This window comes from Octopus bimaculoides, chromosome 18 (assembly GCF_046866305.1).
Source record: "Octopus bimaculoides isolate indiv1 chromosome 18, ASM4686630v1, whole genome shotgun sequence".
NCBI lineage: Eukaryota > Metazoa > Mollusca > Cephalopoda > Octopoda > Octopodidae > Octopus > Octopus bimaculoides.
In genome coordinates this window covers 10,951,030-10,968,049 of record NC_142945.1, presented here as the reverse complement: position 1 = coordinate 10,968,049, position 17,020 = coordinate 10,951,030, and the positions used below count along the sequence as shown (strand labels likewise).

Below are 17,020 nucleotides of genomic sequence, written 5' to 3'. Positions count from 1 at the left end.
TGATAATAATAATGATACTAAACTTGATGGTCACAACTGGTATGTCTTCGATCGTTGGACTGTTCTATCATAGCTAACCTTGTAGGGGTGGGGCGTAAAACAAAAATTAGTCCAGCTGTTGTTAAATGTCCAATGTGTGAATATGATATTGTTGTTATAGTTCGGCTTCTAGTCAACTTTGGTCAAGCAGTTTTAACAGGTCATTCCAAAATCATTCTGGCCATGACCCTTCCATTTTTTGGGAGGCTGGGGTATGTATCTAGGACCTCATTATAGAATGTAATGTTCCTTTATTTAAAACAATTGGGTGTGATTTAAAGGAGATTTGACTGCTATCTCTAGCACGCTGTGCCTCATACAGAAACACCCTGATTCACTCTCATCTTAAAGTAAATGTCATAATGGGTTGTGAATTACTTCCCTTATGTGTGTGGGTTTTTGTTGTTGTTGTTGTTTTAAGATTTTTCCCCCTGTTTTTATTTGTGATTTACTGACAACAGGGTTTAAAGTTAAGACAGGATATAATTAATAATTGACAATATCTATAATTATCCAATGTGTGTAATTATTCATTATGAATTCTTTCAGCAACTTGAAAGCTTTTAACATTTTTAACTGTTTGATACCCTTTGCAGTTACAACGAATATATATAATTATGTGTGCATGTGCACATATACACACAAAACACATACAGAGGCAGTCTTTGTTTGCCTGTGTCTCTCTTCTATGTCTATTTCTCACTTTTTCCCCAACTGTCATTCTGTCTGTCTCCCTACATGCCTCTTACATACATATACAGACACAATTTTAAATGTATTTATGGATGTATACAATGGTTCCTCTTAGTGTTACTGGTAACATGTAACCCAGTACAGCCTATCACATGGTCAGGCCATCAGCAGCCAAACTGTTAGCCCTACCAATCCTGTTTGGTGAGGAGGGTAGATTTCACTGGACATCCTGCAAGATGGATAAGAAAACCTATCAATGACCATCCAACAAATGTGAGATTCCTAGTCTTTAAGACATCTCTCTAGAAAGAGAAAAACTCTGATCCAACACCTGTGATTTCATTTACATTCAATGATGTATACTAAACCTTCATTTTAGGCAAATTCATATGTGATTTAGAGAGTGGGATTGATCTTGTACAAGGGTTTTCATCATTTTAAAAAGCATCAGGCAAACACATCACTGTAAAGGTGAAAATGAACCTGTAACTTGTAACAATAGCTGGGAAGTTAACCCTGTGGTGGACTTGGGTCCTATTCAGAGTTTCTGTCTCCCAAATTCACTCACCAAGGCATTGGTTGGTCCCGGGTTATACTAGAAGACACTTTCCAAAAGGTTCATGCCATGGAATTGATCTCAAAACCAAGAGGTTGCGGAGTGAGCTTCTTAACTACACAGCCATGCCTGCCATTTATTTTTTGTATTTGCATACAAGAATTATCAGCCGCTTATCTTCACAGACCTCACTCTCCCTCCCTCTCTCACACACACACACACACACACGCACACACACTCTCACCACTACACCCAGTCACTCACTAACGTCTACTCCTTCCCCAACTCCTACATCCTACCTATGACTCTATTAGCTCAATGTACCTCTTTACACATTGCTTTGATATTTGCAATTATTTCTCATCATCTGGCAGTCAAGAGATAATTTATAGCTAAATGCTCCGGTGTCGTTTAACTTTGCTTTTATACAAGTGTAGATGCATGTGAATTTCTGTGTATATGTATCTATCCATCTGTGCTAATTTGTGTGGGTCAGGAATGTGTGGATGTGTTGTGCATATATGAGTATGTATAAAAATGTTATGTAGTAAATTTGGTGTGTATGTGTAAAATTATTGTCACAAATACTTACCTCACATAAACGCATGCTGTCTCTCTCTGTCTCGCACACACATACACATATATACACATGAGGGAAGTGTACTGTACATCTCCATTATTTTAGGATAGATATAGCATATTCCTGTGTGTTCTAGGAAATGACTAAATTGGTTAGTGACAGGAAGAGCATCTGGTCGTAAAACACTGCCTCAGATAACTCATCAGATTCATTGCCAGCATGGAAAAGCAGATGTAGATCAAGGATGGTGATGATGCGCATGTGTGTGCATGCATACATGAATGTATATATATATATATGGATGAATGAATGAAAGGGTCCTCCATCAATTTTGACAGAGTAGTACCTTCCAGTATCTTCAGTTAGCTCTGGGTACTGACTAAATCCTTGTGAGAGGACTGAAATGGAAAGAAGCTTATTGGGTTATATATGTATATATATATATATATATGTGTGTGTGTGTGTGTGTGTGTGTGTGTGTGGAGGCGTAATGGCCCAGCTGTAAGACTTTATACATAAAATAAAACTCTAACTTTGCCATTGGTCTCTTTATCCTTTTCTTTATATATATATATATATATATATATATATATACAAACACCACACACACACACACACATGTGTCAAATGAATTTATGTTTTGCATTCAAAGATTTGTCATCTTGTAGGGTAGCTTTCTGTTTTGTATATGAGGTATGTGTGTGTGTGTAACTGTGTTTACTTGCGTCACTGTCAATTTATGGCTGGCTGTTCATTCCTCCATAACTTTCAAGGATTGGATAGTTAATAGTTCAGCACTCCCTTCTGACTCAGTATCCTTCAATCTGCCTGTTTCACCCTCTCCTTCTTTCTCTGTCTTTCCCTCTTCTCTTTCCCCCTCTCTCTCTCTCTGTATATATATGTATGTATGATATATATATATATATATATATATATATGATGTGGTTGGTGAGCTGGCAGAATTATTTGCACTCAGGACAAAAATGCTTTAGTGTCATTTGTTCCGATTCTTTACATTCTGATTTCAAACTCTGCCGAGGTCAACATTACCTTTTGTCCTTTCAAAGCTGATAAAACAGATACTAGTTGAGCACTGAAATTGATATAAGCAATTAACCCCTTCCCTAAAATTGCTGGCCTTGTATTACTATCTTTTCGCCACCCCATCCATCTCTAACCATCTTTTACTCATTGCATATTCTCTTGTAACTTCTACCCACCCACCCTTTCTTTCTCCATGTCGCCAGGGCCCATCTTGGCTTCCTGTTATCAGCATCTTTACCTCTTTTCCCAGCTCCACTCTGAATACCCTCACTCTCTCTTGCATAATCCAAATAGCCATGTATCTCCTCCACAAGAAACCTGTTTCAGCCTCCTTCTTCATACTTTAACTTCTTGTCTTCCTAGCGTAAAGCTGTTTCCCTCCCTACTCTAATCCCACTTCTAGTGACCTCACAAAAAATGCTCCCAGAATACTCTGTAATGTGACTGGTGTCAGGAAGGACTTCTAGCCATAGAAATCATGTCAAAGCAGATGTTGTTGTTAGCACTCCGTTGCTTACGACGTCGAGGGTTCCAATTGATCCAATCAACGGAACAGCCTGCTCGTGAAATTAACGTGCAAGTGGCTGAGCACTCCACAGACACATGTACCCTTAACGTTGTTCTCGGGTATATTCAGCGTGACACAGTGTGACAAGGCTGACCCTTTGAATTACACGCACAACAGAAACAGGAAGTAAGGGTGAGAGAAAGTTGTGGTGGAAGAGTACAGCAGGGTTCGCCACCATCTCCTGCCAGAGCCTCGTGGAGCTTTAGGTGTTTTCGCTCAATAGATACTCACAACACCCGGTCTGGGAATCAAAACGGCGATCCTATGACAGCGAGTCCTCTGCCCTAACCACTGGGCCATTGCGCCTCCACATGTCAAAGCAGATACTGGAGCTAAACATGGTCCTCCAACCCATTCAGATCATGTCAAACTATCAACCCTTGCTAGCATGGAAGATGGATGTTAAAAAAATGATGATGTTGATGGTGGTGGTGTTAGTGGTAATGATGATGATGATAAAGAAGTGAATGTAGTTTGATATAATTTGCAAAATACAAGGGTTTCAGAAAAGATATTTCAAGATAATTCTTATAGCTGGTCTTTTGAAGTTTCTCAAGACAATTTTCCTGTGATAAATTTAGTGCAGCTCAAACTGGTGAGAAATACTCAAAATGAAGAAGAATGTAGCTTTTGTATATTATTTGAAAAACTTCTTAGGTAGGTGATATGGTTGTTGGGCATAGCAAAACAGGTGAGATGAAACCATTTTGTATACTTGATAAACGTGGCATTTAAATTTGAGGCTAACAATAGACCAAGATCCTAGATAAGTGTATTTCTTTGCAAATGCAACAGGGTGATTAAAACATTTCATTGTTTGATGGCATTTGACCCAATTTAGAAGAGAATGAACCAACATTTTTGTTTTTTTACCATCTTTATTTTTTTTCTTCTTTGGTTGAGTTGTTTAAAGTGTATGCCCCATTTACAAGCCCAGTCTGCAATATGATCTAAGCCATGGTTTTGTTACCTTGAAATAACACCTTTAGACAAACCAATTATAATAAGCATAGCAGTGTCAGTATAAATTAAACCAATTTGATGGACGTCAGAAGAAACCAGTTTCTGAAGATAAATAAGAATATTTGTAAATCATTAATAAAAGAAACAATCTCTGAGCTATCTTGCTTCTGTTATTATGCATAAATCATAAAATACACTACTGATTCCTAATCCTTTGAGTCCTATGAAGAAAGTTGTCTAACCATCTAAAATAACATTTACATATTCTGTAAGGAAGGCACTTTTGTATATCAACTGCATGGAGTCATCGACATCACTTTTCCATGTTTGCGTGGATCAAACAGAATTTGTTGAGGTAGATTGTTCAATGGTTGGATATTCTTGTCGCCAACCCTTACCTGTTTCCAAGCAAGGGAATATTTTCCTATAGCCAGACATGTTTTTCATGGAAGACTAGAAACAATTATTGCTTGTATGATGATGATGATGATGATGATCGTTTACAACCATCACATGATGTCGAAGACAATGGTACACACAAACACACACCTGGTGGCATGAAAAAGCACCCTGTAGATACTGTAAAGTGGTTAGTGTTAGGCAAGGCATCCAGCCATTGGAACCATGCCAAAGTAGACACTGGAGCACACTGCAGCCTTTGGTCTCATCAGATCCTATCAAACTGTCCTAATGATGATGATAATTTCTATCTTTGTTATTCTCTAAACTTTTCACCTCCTGGCACAAAGCCACTGCTCATGGTTCCACTCTTTCCCCCAGCTGAGAGGTCTTCATCTTGCAAGTTATTTGGCAACCCCACAAGTGATGGTGCCACATAAAAGCACAAGTGCTGGTTCCACATAAGTACCCAGTACACTCTGTAAATTGGTTGGCATTAGGAAGGGCATCCAGCCATAGAACCGATGCCAAAGCAGACACTGGAGTTCGGTGCAGCTCTGTGGCTTATCAGCTCTTGTCAAACAGTCCGACTCATGCCAGCATGGAAGACTCATATATAAACTGAAGACAGAGTACATTCAGAAACTTTCTCCCCAAGATACCAATATTTGGCTAATTTGTGCCAGTTTTTAGAGTTTATTTCATATTTGCAGATAAGAGATGAGTAGATTTATTGAGTCTAATATAATCACAGTTGTTTTCTAATTTTGGCAAAATCAAAGTAGGAACTACCTCATATATCAGATAAATAGTTTCGAAATTCTTGCCTTGTCAGCTTTTAGTTTAGCCAAAGAATTATTAGTTTAGCAAAAGAATTATAGGTAAGCAATTAGCAGACTGTTTTCAATTAGATATTGACCAGGAATGACCTCTGATCATATTAAAATAGAATGTTTTGAACTTATGCCAATTAAGTTAAGCATTTTCCTCAGAAAGAATTAAATTCTAATCAATACAGGAGAATGAGTAATTTAGGACAAACCAATCCAATCCAATCATTTACTGTTTGGAATTTTTGTGTCAGAAGATAAAATATCAGTGAATGAATTTTGTTGAGCAGATGAACTAAAAATAATCACAGCCTGGCCAGAAGTATAATTTATGGGATCAGTTAACATCAGTATAATAAAGTGAGGTATATTAATTATGACCAAGTTGAGGCCTGATGTAGTTATTGCCACTTGCATATGTTGGTAAAGTTGTCATTTGTGATTGATCATTATCATTTAGAAATTCATGTATTCTCAAGAGAGATGAGGTTGGTAAAAGAAATCCAAATTTGTGATTTTCAATTTCGTTTTCATGCCTATCCTCACCTATTTACACGAATATTTGGTAATGACTGAAATGGTACAATTGTGAACATGTGGCCGAAATGGAGTTTCATTGAAAGGTCTCTTGAGTAATGTTATCCATTTTGGATAAATAAAGTCCAAGATGCTTGTGAGCAGCTGCATTTTTCTACCTAATATCTACATGCAATTATTCATAGCTTTATCAGCTTTGAGACCCACTTCTAGCAAAAAGAAATTATTTTGTGCTCTCTTAAAAGTTTATAAAATGTTTGCAATACCAACCAGATGCATGTTTGTTTGTTTGTATGTATGTATGTATGTATGAATAAAGTACAATTATCTATGTATAATATAAATATATAGAAGTATAAATTACATTTTATTCATATTATATATATATATATATATATATATATATTTGGATATATATTTATGTATATCTGTTATTAAAGTATAATTTCTTTCAAAGATCAAATGTGAGTATGTATAACATACATAATATATAATCTATATAAATATATATATAAATAATACTTGTAAACATGTACGCACATTTCTATTATTAAAGCATATTTCATTAAGAAAATCCATTCACTATAAGTAGCCTTAGATTAAACACAAGAGTACTAATCATAGTATATGTAGCACTGTAAGCAAGGATTGTTCTTTTTATTCCTTGACTTGCAATTCTTCTGAGTACAGAGATAATTGGTCACGCTTTATTTAATATGTCTAGGACATGAGTCAGGCTAGTCTTTCTGCTATCATATTATGGGGTTTTTTTTCAGCTTTTGTTTTTTTGTTATAGTAAGTTTTTTTCAATGCCGCCTTCACTCCTCTTTTTATCTATGTAATTCTTTGACAATTTCAACTACACTATCCTTTTAAATCTCTACCTATCCTACACTCTTTCTATATATATATATATATATATATATATATATATAAAACGTGTGTGTGTGTTTTAATCGTTTTTCTCTCCCTTTCTTTATCAATGTCAGTCTGTCTCTCTGTTCTTTGCAAATGACTATTGTCTTTCTGCCTGCTAGCCATGTCTTGGGAAATATTCCAAGCTTAAGATAATTACATCGGTCTGCAACTGTTGTCTTCTTTCAGCGAATACATTCAATCTCGTTTAATGTTGCATAACGAATCGACAGAACCACAATTATTCTTCTCTCCCCCCCTCTCTCTCTCTTTCTCTCTCTCATTGACATAGATTTTAATTAGCTGACCCCAGGATGTCAGATTGTTCATTAGTTACAATAGTTTTGATAATCAGAACAACCTCTAAACACGCACACACACACACACACACACACACACACACACACACACACACACACACACACACACACACACACACACACACACACACACACACACACACACTTGACCTTCAAGACAATGGCTCTCCATAATACTCTACTGCTATTACTAGTACTGCTACTGTTGACAGGAATGGTAGAATGGTAAATTCAACGATGCTCAGTAATTTATGTGTCGTTAGATTCTGAGTTCAGATCACTTTACAGTTGACATCACTTTTTCTTCCCTCTGGGGAGGAGAGCACTTGTGCTTGTCTTCATCAGCATTATCATCATTTAATGTCTGTTCTTTATGCTGACATGGGTCAGATGGTTACATACGGTTTAATCAACTGGTTTGGGTGTCACTGCTCCCCTGGACAGATTACAGAACTACAAATCACCTGGTCATCTCAAATATGACATGGCTTCAAAGCTTTATAAATTATAAACATATACTGTTTTAGAGAGAGAGAGAGGGGGAGAGAGAGAGAGAGGGGGAGAGAGAGAGAGATCTTCTTTAAATTTTTGAATCTATATCTAATAACATTTTCCTCTTAACACCTGTTACAGTTGCAGTAACTAAACTCATCAGAGAGAGATTTTAATTAACTTAATTATAAACAGATATGTAAACACTGTATAGAAACACTGCAATAATACACCCAATGGAATTATATCTGGGATAGACTGAAAGCAAATATTAACCACAGCCTGTCAATAACTGACTGAAGTAGTTAGAAATAAATTATTCAGAAAGTACATTTAAATACACTAGATCTTCCTGTAAACTCTCAAATTCTAGTTTATTCTTAATGCTTAAGGATTTCATCAGTTAGTGGTAGTTTGTGCATAATTAACACAAATTTTTTTAGCAAAAGCAGTAGGAAGTTTTGTTAAATTGTTAGTTAAAAGAAATTAGGAAATGTTGATGACATTTGCAGGCTCTACAAGGTTAGTGTGAAGATGCATGGCTCAGTGGTTACATCGTTAGGTTCACAATCATGAGATGGTGTGTTGGATTTCTAGACTGGGTTGTGTTGTGTCACTCAGCTGTAGAAATGAGTTACAACGTCACTGGTGCCAAGCTGTATCAGTCTTTGCTTTTCCCTTGGATAACATTGGTGGCATGGAGAGAAGAAGCTGGGATACATGGGCATCTGCTAGTTTTCCATAAACAAATTTGCCCAGACTTGTACCTTGGAGGGGAATTTTCTAGATGCAATCCCATGGTCATTCACGACCGAAGGGGGTCTTTACCCTTTGTTTTTTTACTAGATTAGTGTGATTATGCAGGTGTGGCTGTGTGATTATGATGTTTGCTTCGCAGTGACACAGTTTCAGGTTCAGTCTCACTGCATGGCGTCTTGAGCAAGTGTCTTCTACAATAGCCCTGAGCCAACCAAAATCTTGTGAGCGGATTTGGTTGATCGGAACTGGAAGAAGTCCATCATGTATGTGCATATATGTATGTTAGCCTCTCATAATTTTCACATCATGTATTTAATAATAACAATGAAATTATTGTGTATAGTGCTCTGGTGCACTACAACTTATCAACGTGCATAGAATTATGTACAAATGTCAGGAAAGTGAACAGTGTATGAGTCATGATATAGATGTGTGCATGCGTATGGCAGGAGGATATCAGATGTAGTGTTGGCAAATTTCAGGAAGCATGGAGGTTTTAAAGGATGCAATGTTTCGGCAGCTAACAACTGATATTGGTAGTTTGTTCCATGCTTCAGCAACTCTGAGTGTGAAAAATTGTTTCCAAAAGTCATGGGAGCTGTGCTGTTTTCTGACTTTGTAGACATGCCCACATGTGTCTACAAAGACACATGGAGTTCAAAAAGGTGCTCAAGGTGATTGTTTGCACACTGGTTAATAATTTTGTAGGGGTTTACCAAGTGTAGTTACCAGATGTCAGAGCTTCAATGTTCTTCTCTACTATCTATTTTACTGATTATGAAAAATGAAAGTCAAACTCAACCTTAGCAGGGTTTGAACTCTGGGCATAAAGGACTGAAGTTAAATGCCATAAAGTATTTCTGTCCATTACACAGCTCATTCTATCACACTCAATCATCCTTGTATCGAGATGTAATCCTTTCTGTTACAGGCACGAAGCCTGAAACTTAATGGAGTAAGCTAGTAGGTTACATGGACCTAGAAAAGATGAAAAACAAAGACAATTTTGGCGGCATTTATATTCAGAACGTAAAGACGAATGAAATGTCGCTAAACATTTTGTCTTGCGTGCTAACGATCGTAAAATAATCATGCAAACGAATTAGAAGGAAAAGCGTGCAAGGGAGATAACTCTACTTATAATTCATGCATTGGCGCTTGTAATTCAATATTTTATCTGTAACCCGGTTTTATATTTTTATTTGAAATTTATTTTTCGTCCTAATTTGATTACAAATTTTACATTGAGTCATATTTTAGCATTTTAGTGACTCGGCTAAGAATATCAACAAATAATAAAGCTTTGCGGTTGTTTAGATTCAGGTCAGTTCTAAATGTGCAGATTCTTTGACCAAAAGCATTCTTAATCATGAGAACACTGCTTTTTGTTGTTGTTTGGGCAGTAAACTGCACTGTCTAATAAGTCCTTCCTTAAGTTAATGATGAGTGATTTAAGGGAGATTTAACTGTTATTTCTAACAGATACATATATGTATGTGTGTAAAATCTTTTTGTACCAATCAAGAAGACAATTTCAGTCCATTTTAATTGTCAATCTTCAGTCTAAATTAATTCCTTCATATTTATGTTCTGCTTCACCAATTTTTGCTTAAAATTTTTTTTTTAATCTTCTTTCTTTATCAGTGATTATTAAATATTACATATGCACCCCTACCACACACACACACACACACACACACACACACACACACACACACACACACACACACACACACACACACACACACACACACACACACACACACACACACACACACACACACACACACACACACACACACACACACACACACACACACACACACACACACACACACACACACACACACACACACACACACACACACACACACACACACACACACACACACACACACACACACACACACACACACACACACACACACACACACACACACACACACACACACACACACACACACACACACACACACACACACACACACACACACACACACACACACACACACACACACACACACACACACACACACACACACACACACACACACACACACACACACACACACACACACACACACACACACACACACACACACACACACACACACACACACACACACACACACACACACACACACACACACACACACACACACACACACACACACACACACACACACACACACACACACACACACACACACACACACACACACACAGAAGTGAGGCTGTTAAAAAAAAAGCCAAACTTGCTACCTTCAATTTAGTTTTTATGCTTAACCTTGCCTATAGTCGTTAATTTTAATAGGAGGTGGCATATCAGTTAATGTTCCATTAACAATCAGTAATGCCTGAAAGGGTTCAATCATGAATATAGACAGTCGATGTAGGGTTCTTCTGAAGGATCTTTGGAGTAACGTTACTGAACAGGGTACATAGCTTAGAAACCAGGTGGAGCTGCTATGTCACCAATAGGTAGTCACAGCTCTCATACTGTGGACATGTGATTTGAATGTTGCAGGAAAGAATCTCAAGATGAATTCTTCGAGATGATCCAGATTGCAGGAAACCTAGGGGTTGATCAAAAATGAGATAGTTGGTCATGCTTAGAAATTCAGCTGGAGAATCTAATGACGGTTTCTTCATGGAGGACTCTACCCTCACGACTCCTTCCCCAGGAGTAGTGGGCAGAGAAGAGGGATGGATGAAACCCAGATTTTATAATTATATGATTACTCTTTTACTTGTTTCAGTCTTTTTACTGTGGCCATGCTGGAGCACCACCTTTAGTCGAGCAAATTGACCCCAGGACTTATTCTTTGGAAGCCTAGTACTTATTCTATCGGTCTCTTTTGCCGAATTGCTAAGTTACGGGGACGTAAACACACCAGCATCGGTTGTCAAGCGATGATGGGGGGGACAAACATAGACACACATACATATATACGACGGGCTTCTTTCAGTTTCCGTCTACCAAATCCACTCACAAGGCTTTGGTTGGCCCGAGGCTATAGTAGAAGACACTTGCCCAAGATGCCACGCAGTGGGACTAGCAGTGGGACTGAACCCGGGACCATGTGGTTTGTAAGCAAGCTACTTACCACACAGCCACTCCTACGCCTTAATAAATATATCTTAAACAAATATACTATATGATTGTCAAATCAATCATCCATGTCTTCTTTGCTTCCTTCTCTCAAGTGGTCGTTTTTATTGAGAACTGAATGAATTGCTATTATTTATTTCAGGTAACATTTAGTCTAGTGCTATTTTTAGCCACAGGTTAGTAATCTGTTTCCCACAGTGACAAAGCTCTTTTCATGGATTTTAAACATCATCAATCAACTATTTCTTACGCCCATAAATGTGTGTGTGTGTGTGTGTGTGTGTGTGTGTGTGTGTGTGTGTGTGTGTGTGTGTGTGTGTGTGTGTGTATATATACATATATATATATATATATATATATATATGTATATATCATGCCAGCATGGAAGGCAGACGTTGAACAATGATGATGATATACATACACACACAATGCCTACATTTAGAATAAAATGTATGCTTCTGTTGACTCAAACTTAAATCTTCAGGGCACTTTTCACGCTCTGTTATAGCTATTTTATTTCACTCATATTAAGTCATATCCATGAGAACAGATACAACATGTGACTGTCTCAACACCCATTCACACTGAAATCTGTAGATCTGATCTGATTAAAAAACACTTGTTGATGAATGTATCCAATCTTGAAGAGTCACTACATTTCCAATATTAGTGTTTAACAAACAACTGTCCTTTCCAGCCCCCAAAGCTAATGTATTCATTCAGGTGCAATGTGATTTTGATTATCATGTGATATCTATTACCTTCCTACCTTTTCTCATACTTAAGTATAGTGCTACCTGCCCTTCCCACCATTAACCCTAATGGTTCGAATTAAATTTCTCATGTTATATTTGAGTGAATATAGTTGGTAGCTAAATAAAAATATTATTGATATTAAGTCAGATCAAATCATATATATATATATATGTCAGGGCACATGGCTTAGTGGTTAGGGTGTTGCATTCACAATCTAGCAATCATGATTTCAATTCCTAGGCCGGGTGGTGTGTTGTGTTCTTGAGCAAAACACGTCAGCTCATGTTGCTCTGCAATCACCTGAACACCTGGTACACAGTACACCTGTTTAAACAATGTCAATTTGGTGGAGTGAGTGAGCTAATATATGGCACATACATTTAATCACTATAAACAAACCATTTGGGCAGGTCATTCAGCAAAAGCTGGACACTCATATGTCATCTTCAGTGAGAAAATCCATCATATATACATATACACACACGTGATGGACTTCTTTCAGTGTCTGTCTACAAAATCTACTTGCAAGGCTTTAGTTGGCCTGGGGTTAGAATAAAGGACATTTGTCCAAGGTGCCACACATTGGGACTGAACTTAAAATCATGTGGTTAAGAAATAAACATTTGGAATCTGATAAATAAATGTGTCCGTTATTGTCATGAGAATAACAAGTAAGCAGTTATTTATCTGACCCCCAACTTGCGCAAACTGTTAGATACAAAGCACTTCTGAAAAGCTGAAACGTTTTCCTTTTGGTCTATACTCTTTGATAATTGTGTGAATGTGTTGTATGGGAGAAAGTCTTGTTTTTATAGGGACCTTCCTATGTGGCTAAATAGACTTTTCAATTTATTTGTATAAACCCTTTTTGTTATTGATTTCTATTGAAATTCACTGCCTTCATTTCAATCAATGTTTAGAATAATTAAGGAATTTACTGAAAGTAACCATTATTATTAAGCTGATGTTTGTAATGTAAATTAAGAAATTTTGATGGAATGTTTTAACTTGAATAATTTTAAATCACACACACAACACACACAGCACTCAACTTTTGTTATTTACACCACCTGTCCTCGTCTGTTGTTATTTTTTGTATATTCTCCCATATATATATATATATATATATATTTGCACAAGCACACACACACACACACACATAGTGCATATGTGCCATACCTGACACTGGAGGTTGTCACAACCCTTTGGCATGCCAGATTGTGTCATACCAGCATGAAAAATGGACATTAAATAAGGGTGAGGATTATGTATACATGTATGTATGTGTATAGTATGTATTCATGTATGTGTATATGTGTATGTGTGTACATATACATGTATTTATGTCCACATCTGTTTTTGTTTAATTGCTAAATAATGTATTTAATTTTATAATCTGTTGCACAAATAGTTAACATGAATTACTTAAAACAAAAGCCTATCCCTGAGATAAATTTTAAAAACTCAAGAGGTAACGAAGAGAACAAATTTGAAACAAAGTTTCTAAACTCAATGTAGAGAAAATTTCAGAAAGTGAAATAAACTATTTTGGTGATGAAGAGAAGTCTAACATTCTGAGCTGAACCGTTCACCAGAGAGAGAGAGAGAGAGAGAGAAGTATTTTAGTTCTTCTGCATGTGATTTGACTTTGTAGTAACTCTAATGGTTTGTTCCATCAATATCGATTTTTTTTTTTTTTTCTGTATAAGATAAAAGGTGTTTTGGAGGTGTTCAGTAATCAATCTTAGCTTCCTTTATTTTATGTTTGTCTGTTTTTTTTTTTCTATTTTATAGGCAAAAGTAAAACTAAAACGAATTTATCTGGGCATGTCCCAGGAAAAGGTAAGTATACATAGCTACACTGAGTAACCTTTTGTGTATACACACACACACACACACACACACACACACACACACACACACAGAGGTTTATATGCATAAAATGTGGCCTGTTAATGTTGTTGTTGTCATTGTTGTTTAGTGCCAGATTAATGTTTAAGACACTTCACCTGTTTCCCCTCTGACCTCCCCCACTTTTTCTTTATTGCCTAAGAATACCTTCCCCAATATTTCTTTTTCTTTTTACTTTTGAAATGGTGCTGTGTGACTCGAGAGTGATTTGGCTTCCACTTCTACCAGGTCAGTTATCGACTCTGCCTGTTAGCATTGTATCATTGTGAATCTGTTGAAGACTTCAATCTTCATATAATATGGTTAGGGTATAATCAAGCCTGGCAGAGTTTATCCTACTTCAACCAACCAATATCATCCCCGGGAAGATTTGAGGTTAGCAGAGTAATATAACAGAATGCATAATAATAATAATAATGGTCACCTAGTAATACATATTTATGGCTAGAAGCTTCTTTGTTATATAGACATGCTGGTTCCAGTCAAACCATCTAACCCATGCCAACATGGAAAACAGATGTTAAATGATGACGATGCTGATGACTAGGTAGATGAGATCACCATTATCATCATCACTGTTTTCATATCTGCTTTCCATGCCTGAGAATGGGTTGGATGGGTTTTACCAGTTGAGTTAATTTCTTCTTATTTGGACGGACTTTGTGCCATCTTAGTTGAGTCTGGGGACCATCTTTTACTCATACATTCTATTTTTTGGCATGGTTTCTACTACTTGATGCTCTTCTTAACACCAACTGTTGTACAGAGTATAATTACTTATTTAAGCTTTTTGTTCTCTATAGAGCATAGGCTTTTGATAACTTCTCTCTAATATTCTTGCCTCTGAGATGCCTTTTCTGCTTCTCTCCACTTGAATGCCTGCATTTTCAGCTCTTACATATTCATATTATATGAGCCATACTTAGGGCAGCAAGCCTGCGGAATCATTAGTACTTCTGAGAAAATGCTTAGTGGCATTTCTTTTGGTTTTATGTTCTGTGTTCAAATTCTACTAAGCTTTACTTTGCCTTTCATCCTTTTGGGGGTAGTAAAATAAGACGTAGTCAAGCACTGGAATTAATGTAATCAATTAGTACCCTTCTTCTAAATTTGAGGTACCATGCCAATGGTAGAAAGCATTATCAGAACCATGGTTCAAACCCTACTGCGATTCACTCTCCCAGCCTGTCAGATGATGATGATGTAAATTTTATGTCAATGTTATCATAAATCATTGTTATATAACTCAGCGTTCTTATTTGTGAATTGCTGTAATGATCCAAAAAGTAATTCAATAAATAATGAACTGTTAAAAAAAAAAAACGTTTTTTTTTTTTTTTTATAACTCCAGCGATGTTTTTGCTTATGTAATTGTGAATTACTGATTCATGAACATTCATTGTTTGTTAGTTTATATATATCCAGCTATAGTAAACCTGTCTGTATTTTCCATTCACTGAAGTAGTCGCTTTTTGTCATGCTATTTGTGATGTTATATCTTTCGATTGTTCTTACTTTCTTTCTTCTTTATATCACATCATGGGTGTACTCCATATGTACTAAGATTCTACTTTATACCTTTTCTTTCTTTATTTTCGTTCAGCACAGATTTACGTGTTTTGTTCTTTTCTATATACTAACAAAGTACTTGGTCTATGATTGTATTTCTTTGCTCCTTATTTTGTCATTTTACTCATGATAAAATGGCTTGTCATAACTCATTATATTCAACTTTTAACTGAAAGTTTTTTTGAATGTAATTCTTTTTCTAAACAGAAAGTTTGTGCAATGATTTTTGTTTCTCTCCCCAAGAAAACACTTTTAGTGTGATCATCAATGTGACCGTTATTGCTTTTATTGGTCACTTCTGATTAATCCAAGCCCAAGATCAAGGCATTTCTTCTTGTGACCATTCTGTATTTTTTCCCAGGTATAGCATACTCAGAGCTCTCATATATCCAATACATACATCTCTACAATAATAACACTAATTCAAGAGAGATATTTGGTTGCTATTTCTAGCAGGATTAGGCATCCTGATTGCATAAAAGCTCATTCATTATTAGATTTTGGAAAATAGAAAGTTTATTCATTCTGCACCTTTTAAATTGAGAAACATCTCCTCTTAAGAATTCTCAAATTTTAATTTGAAATGTTCAAAATATCTTTAACCCTTTTAATATTAATCTACTCACAAACTGTCTCTGGATATATAACTCAAAATTTAGACATTTTAATATGTTCATATTCTACATTAAAATTTTCCACCATGATTTTATGTAAGTACCTTAATGTTCTGAAAACCAGCTTATTATAATAATAATAATAATAATAATAATAATAATCGTTTCTACTATAGGCGCAAGGCCTGGATTTTGTAGGGAGGGGGACAGTCGATCACATCGACCACAGTACTCAACTGGTACTTTATTTATCGACCTTTTCTTCATACACGTATTGAGAGATATTTTGAAGGGGTTTTGTTGAGGAAAATGCATGATTCTGTGTATGTAAATATGATACGGTAACAGTGTACTGGAATAAAG

At 36.3% G+C, this 17,020-nt stretch overlaps 1 protein-coding gene across 4 annotated transcripts in view; it reads left to right on the top strand.

Moving 5' to 3' along the window:
- LOC106874749 (BTB/POZ domain-containing protein 17) overlaps positions 1 to 17,020 on the top strand; it is a 92,850-nt gene that overhangs the window by 38,395 nt on the left and 37,435 nt on the right. For 3 of the 4 annotated variants that reach the window (XM_014922590.3, XM_014922591.2, XM_014922589.3), the window contains exon 2: positions 14,358 to 14,405. The exons of the other annotated variant lie outside the window; for it this stretch is intronic. In XM_014922590.3, coding sequence (XP_014778076.1) covers positions 14,358 to 14,405 — 48 coding nt within the window. The remainder of the gene's footprint in view (positions 1 to 14,357; positions 14,406 to 17,020) is intronic. 4 annotated transcript variants of the gene reach the window in all.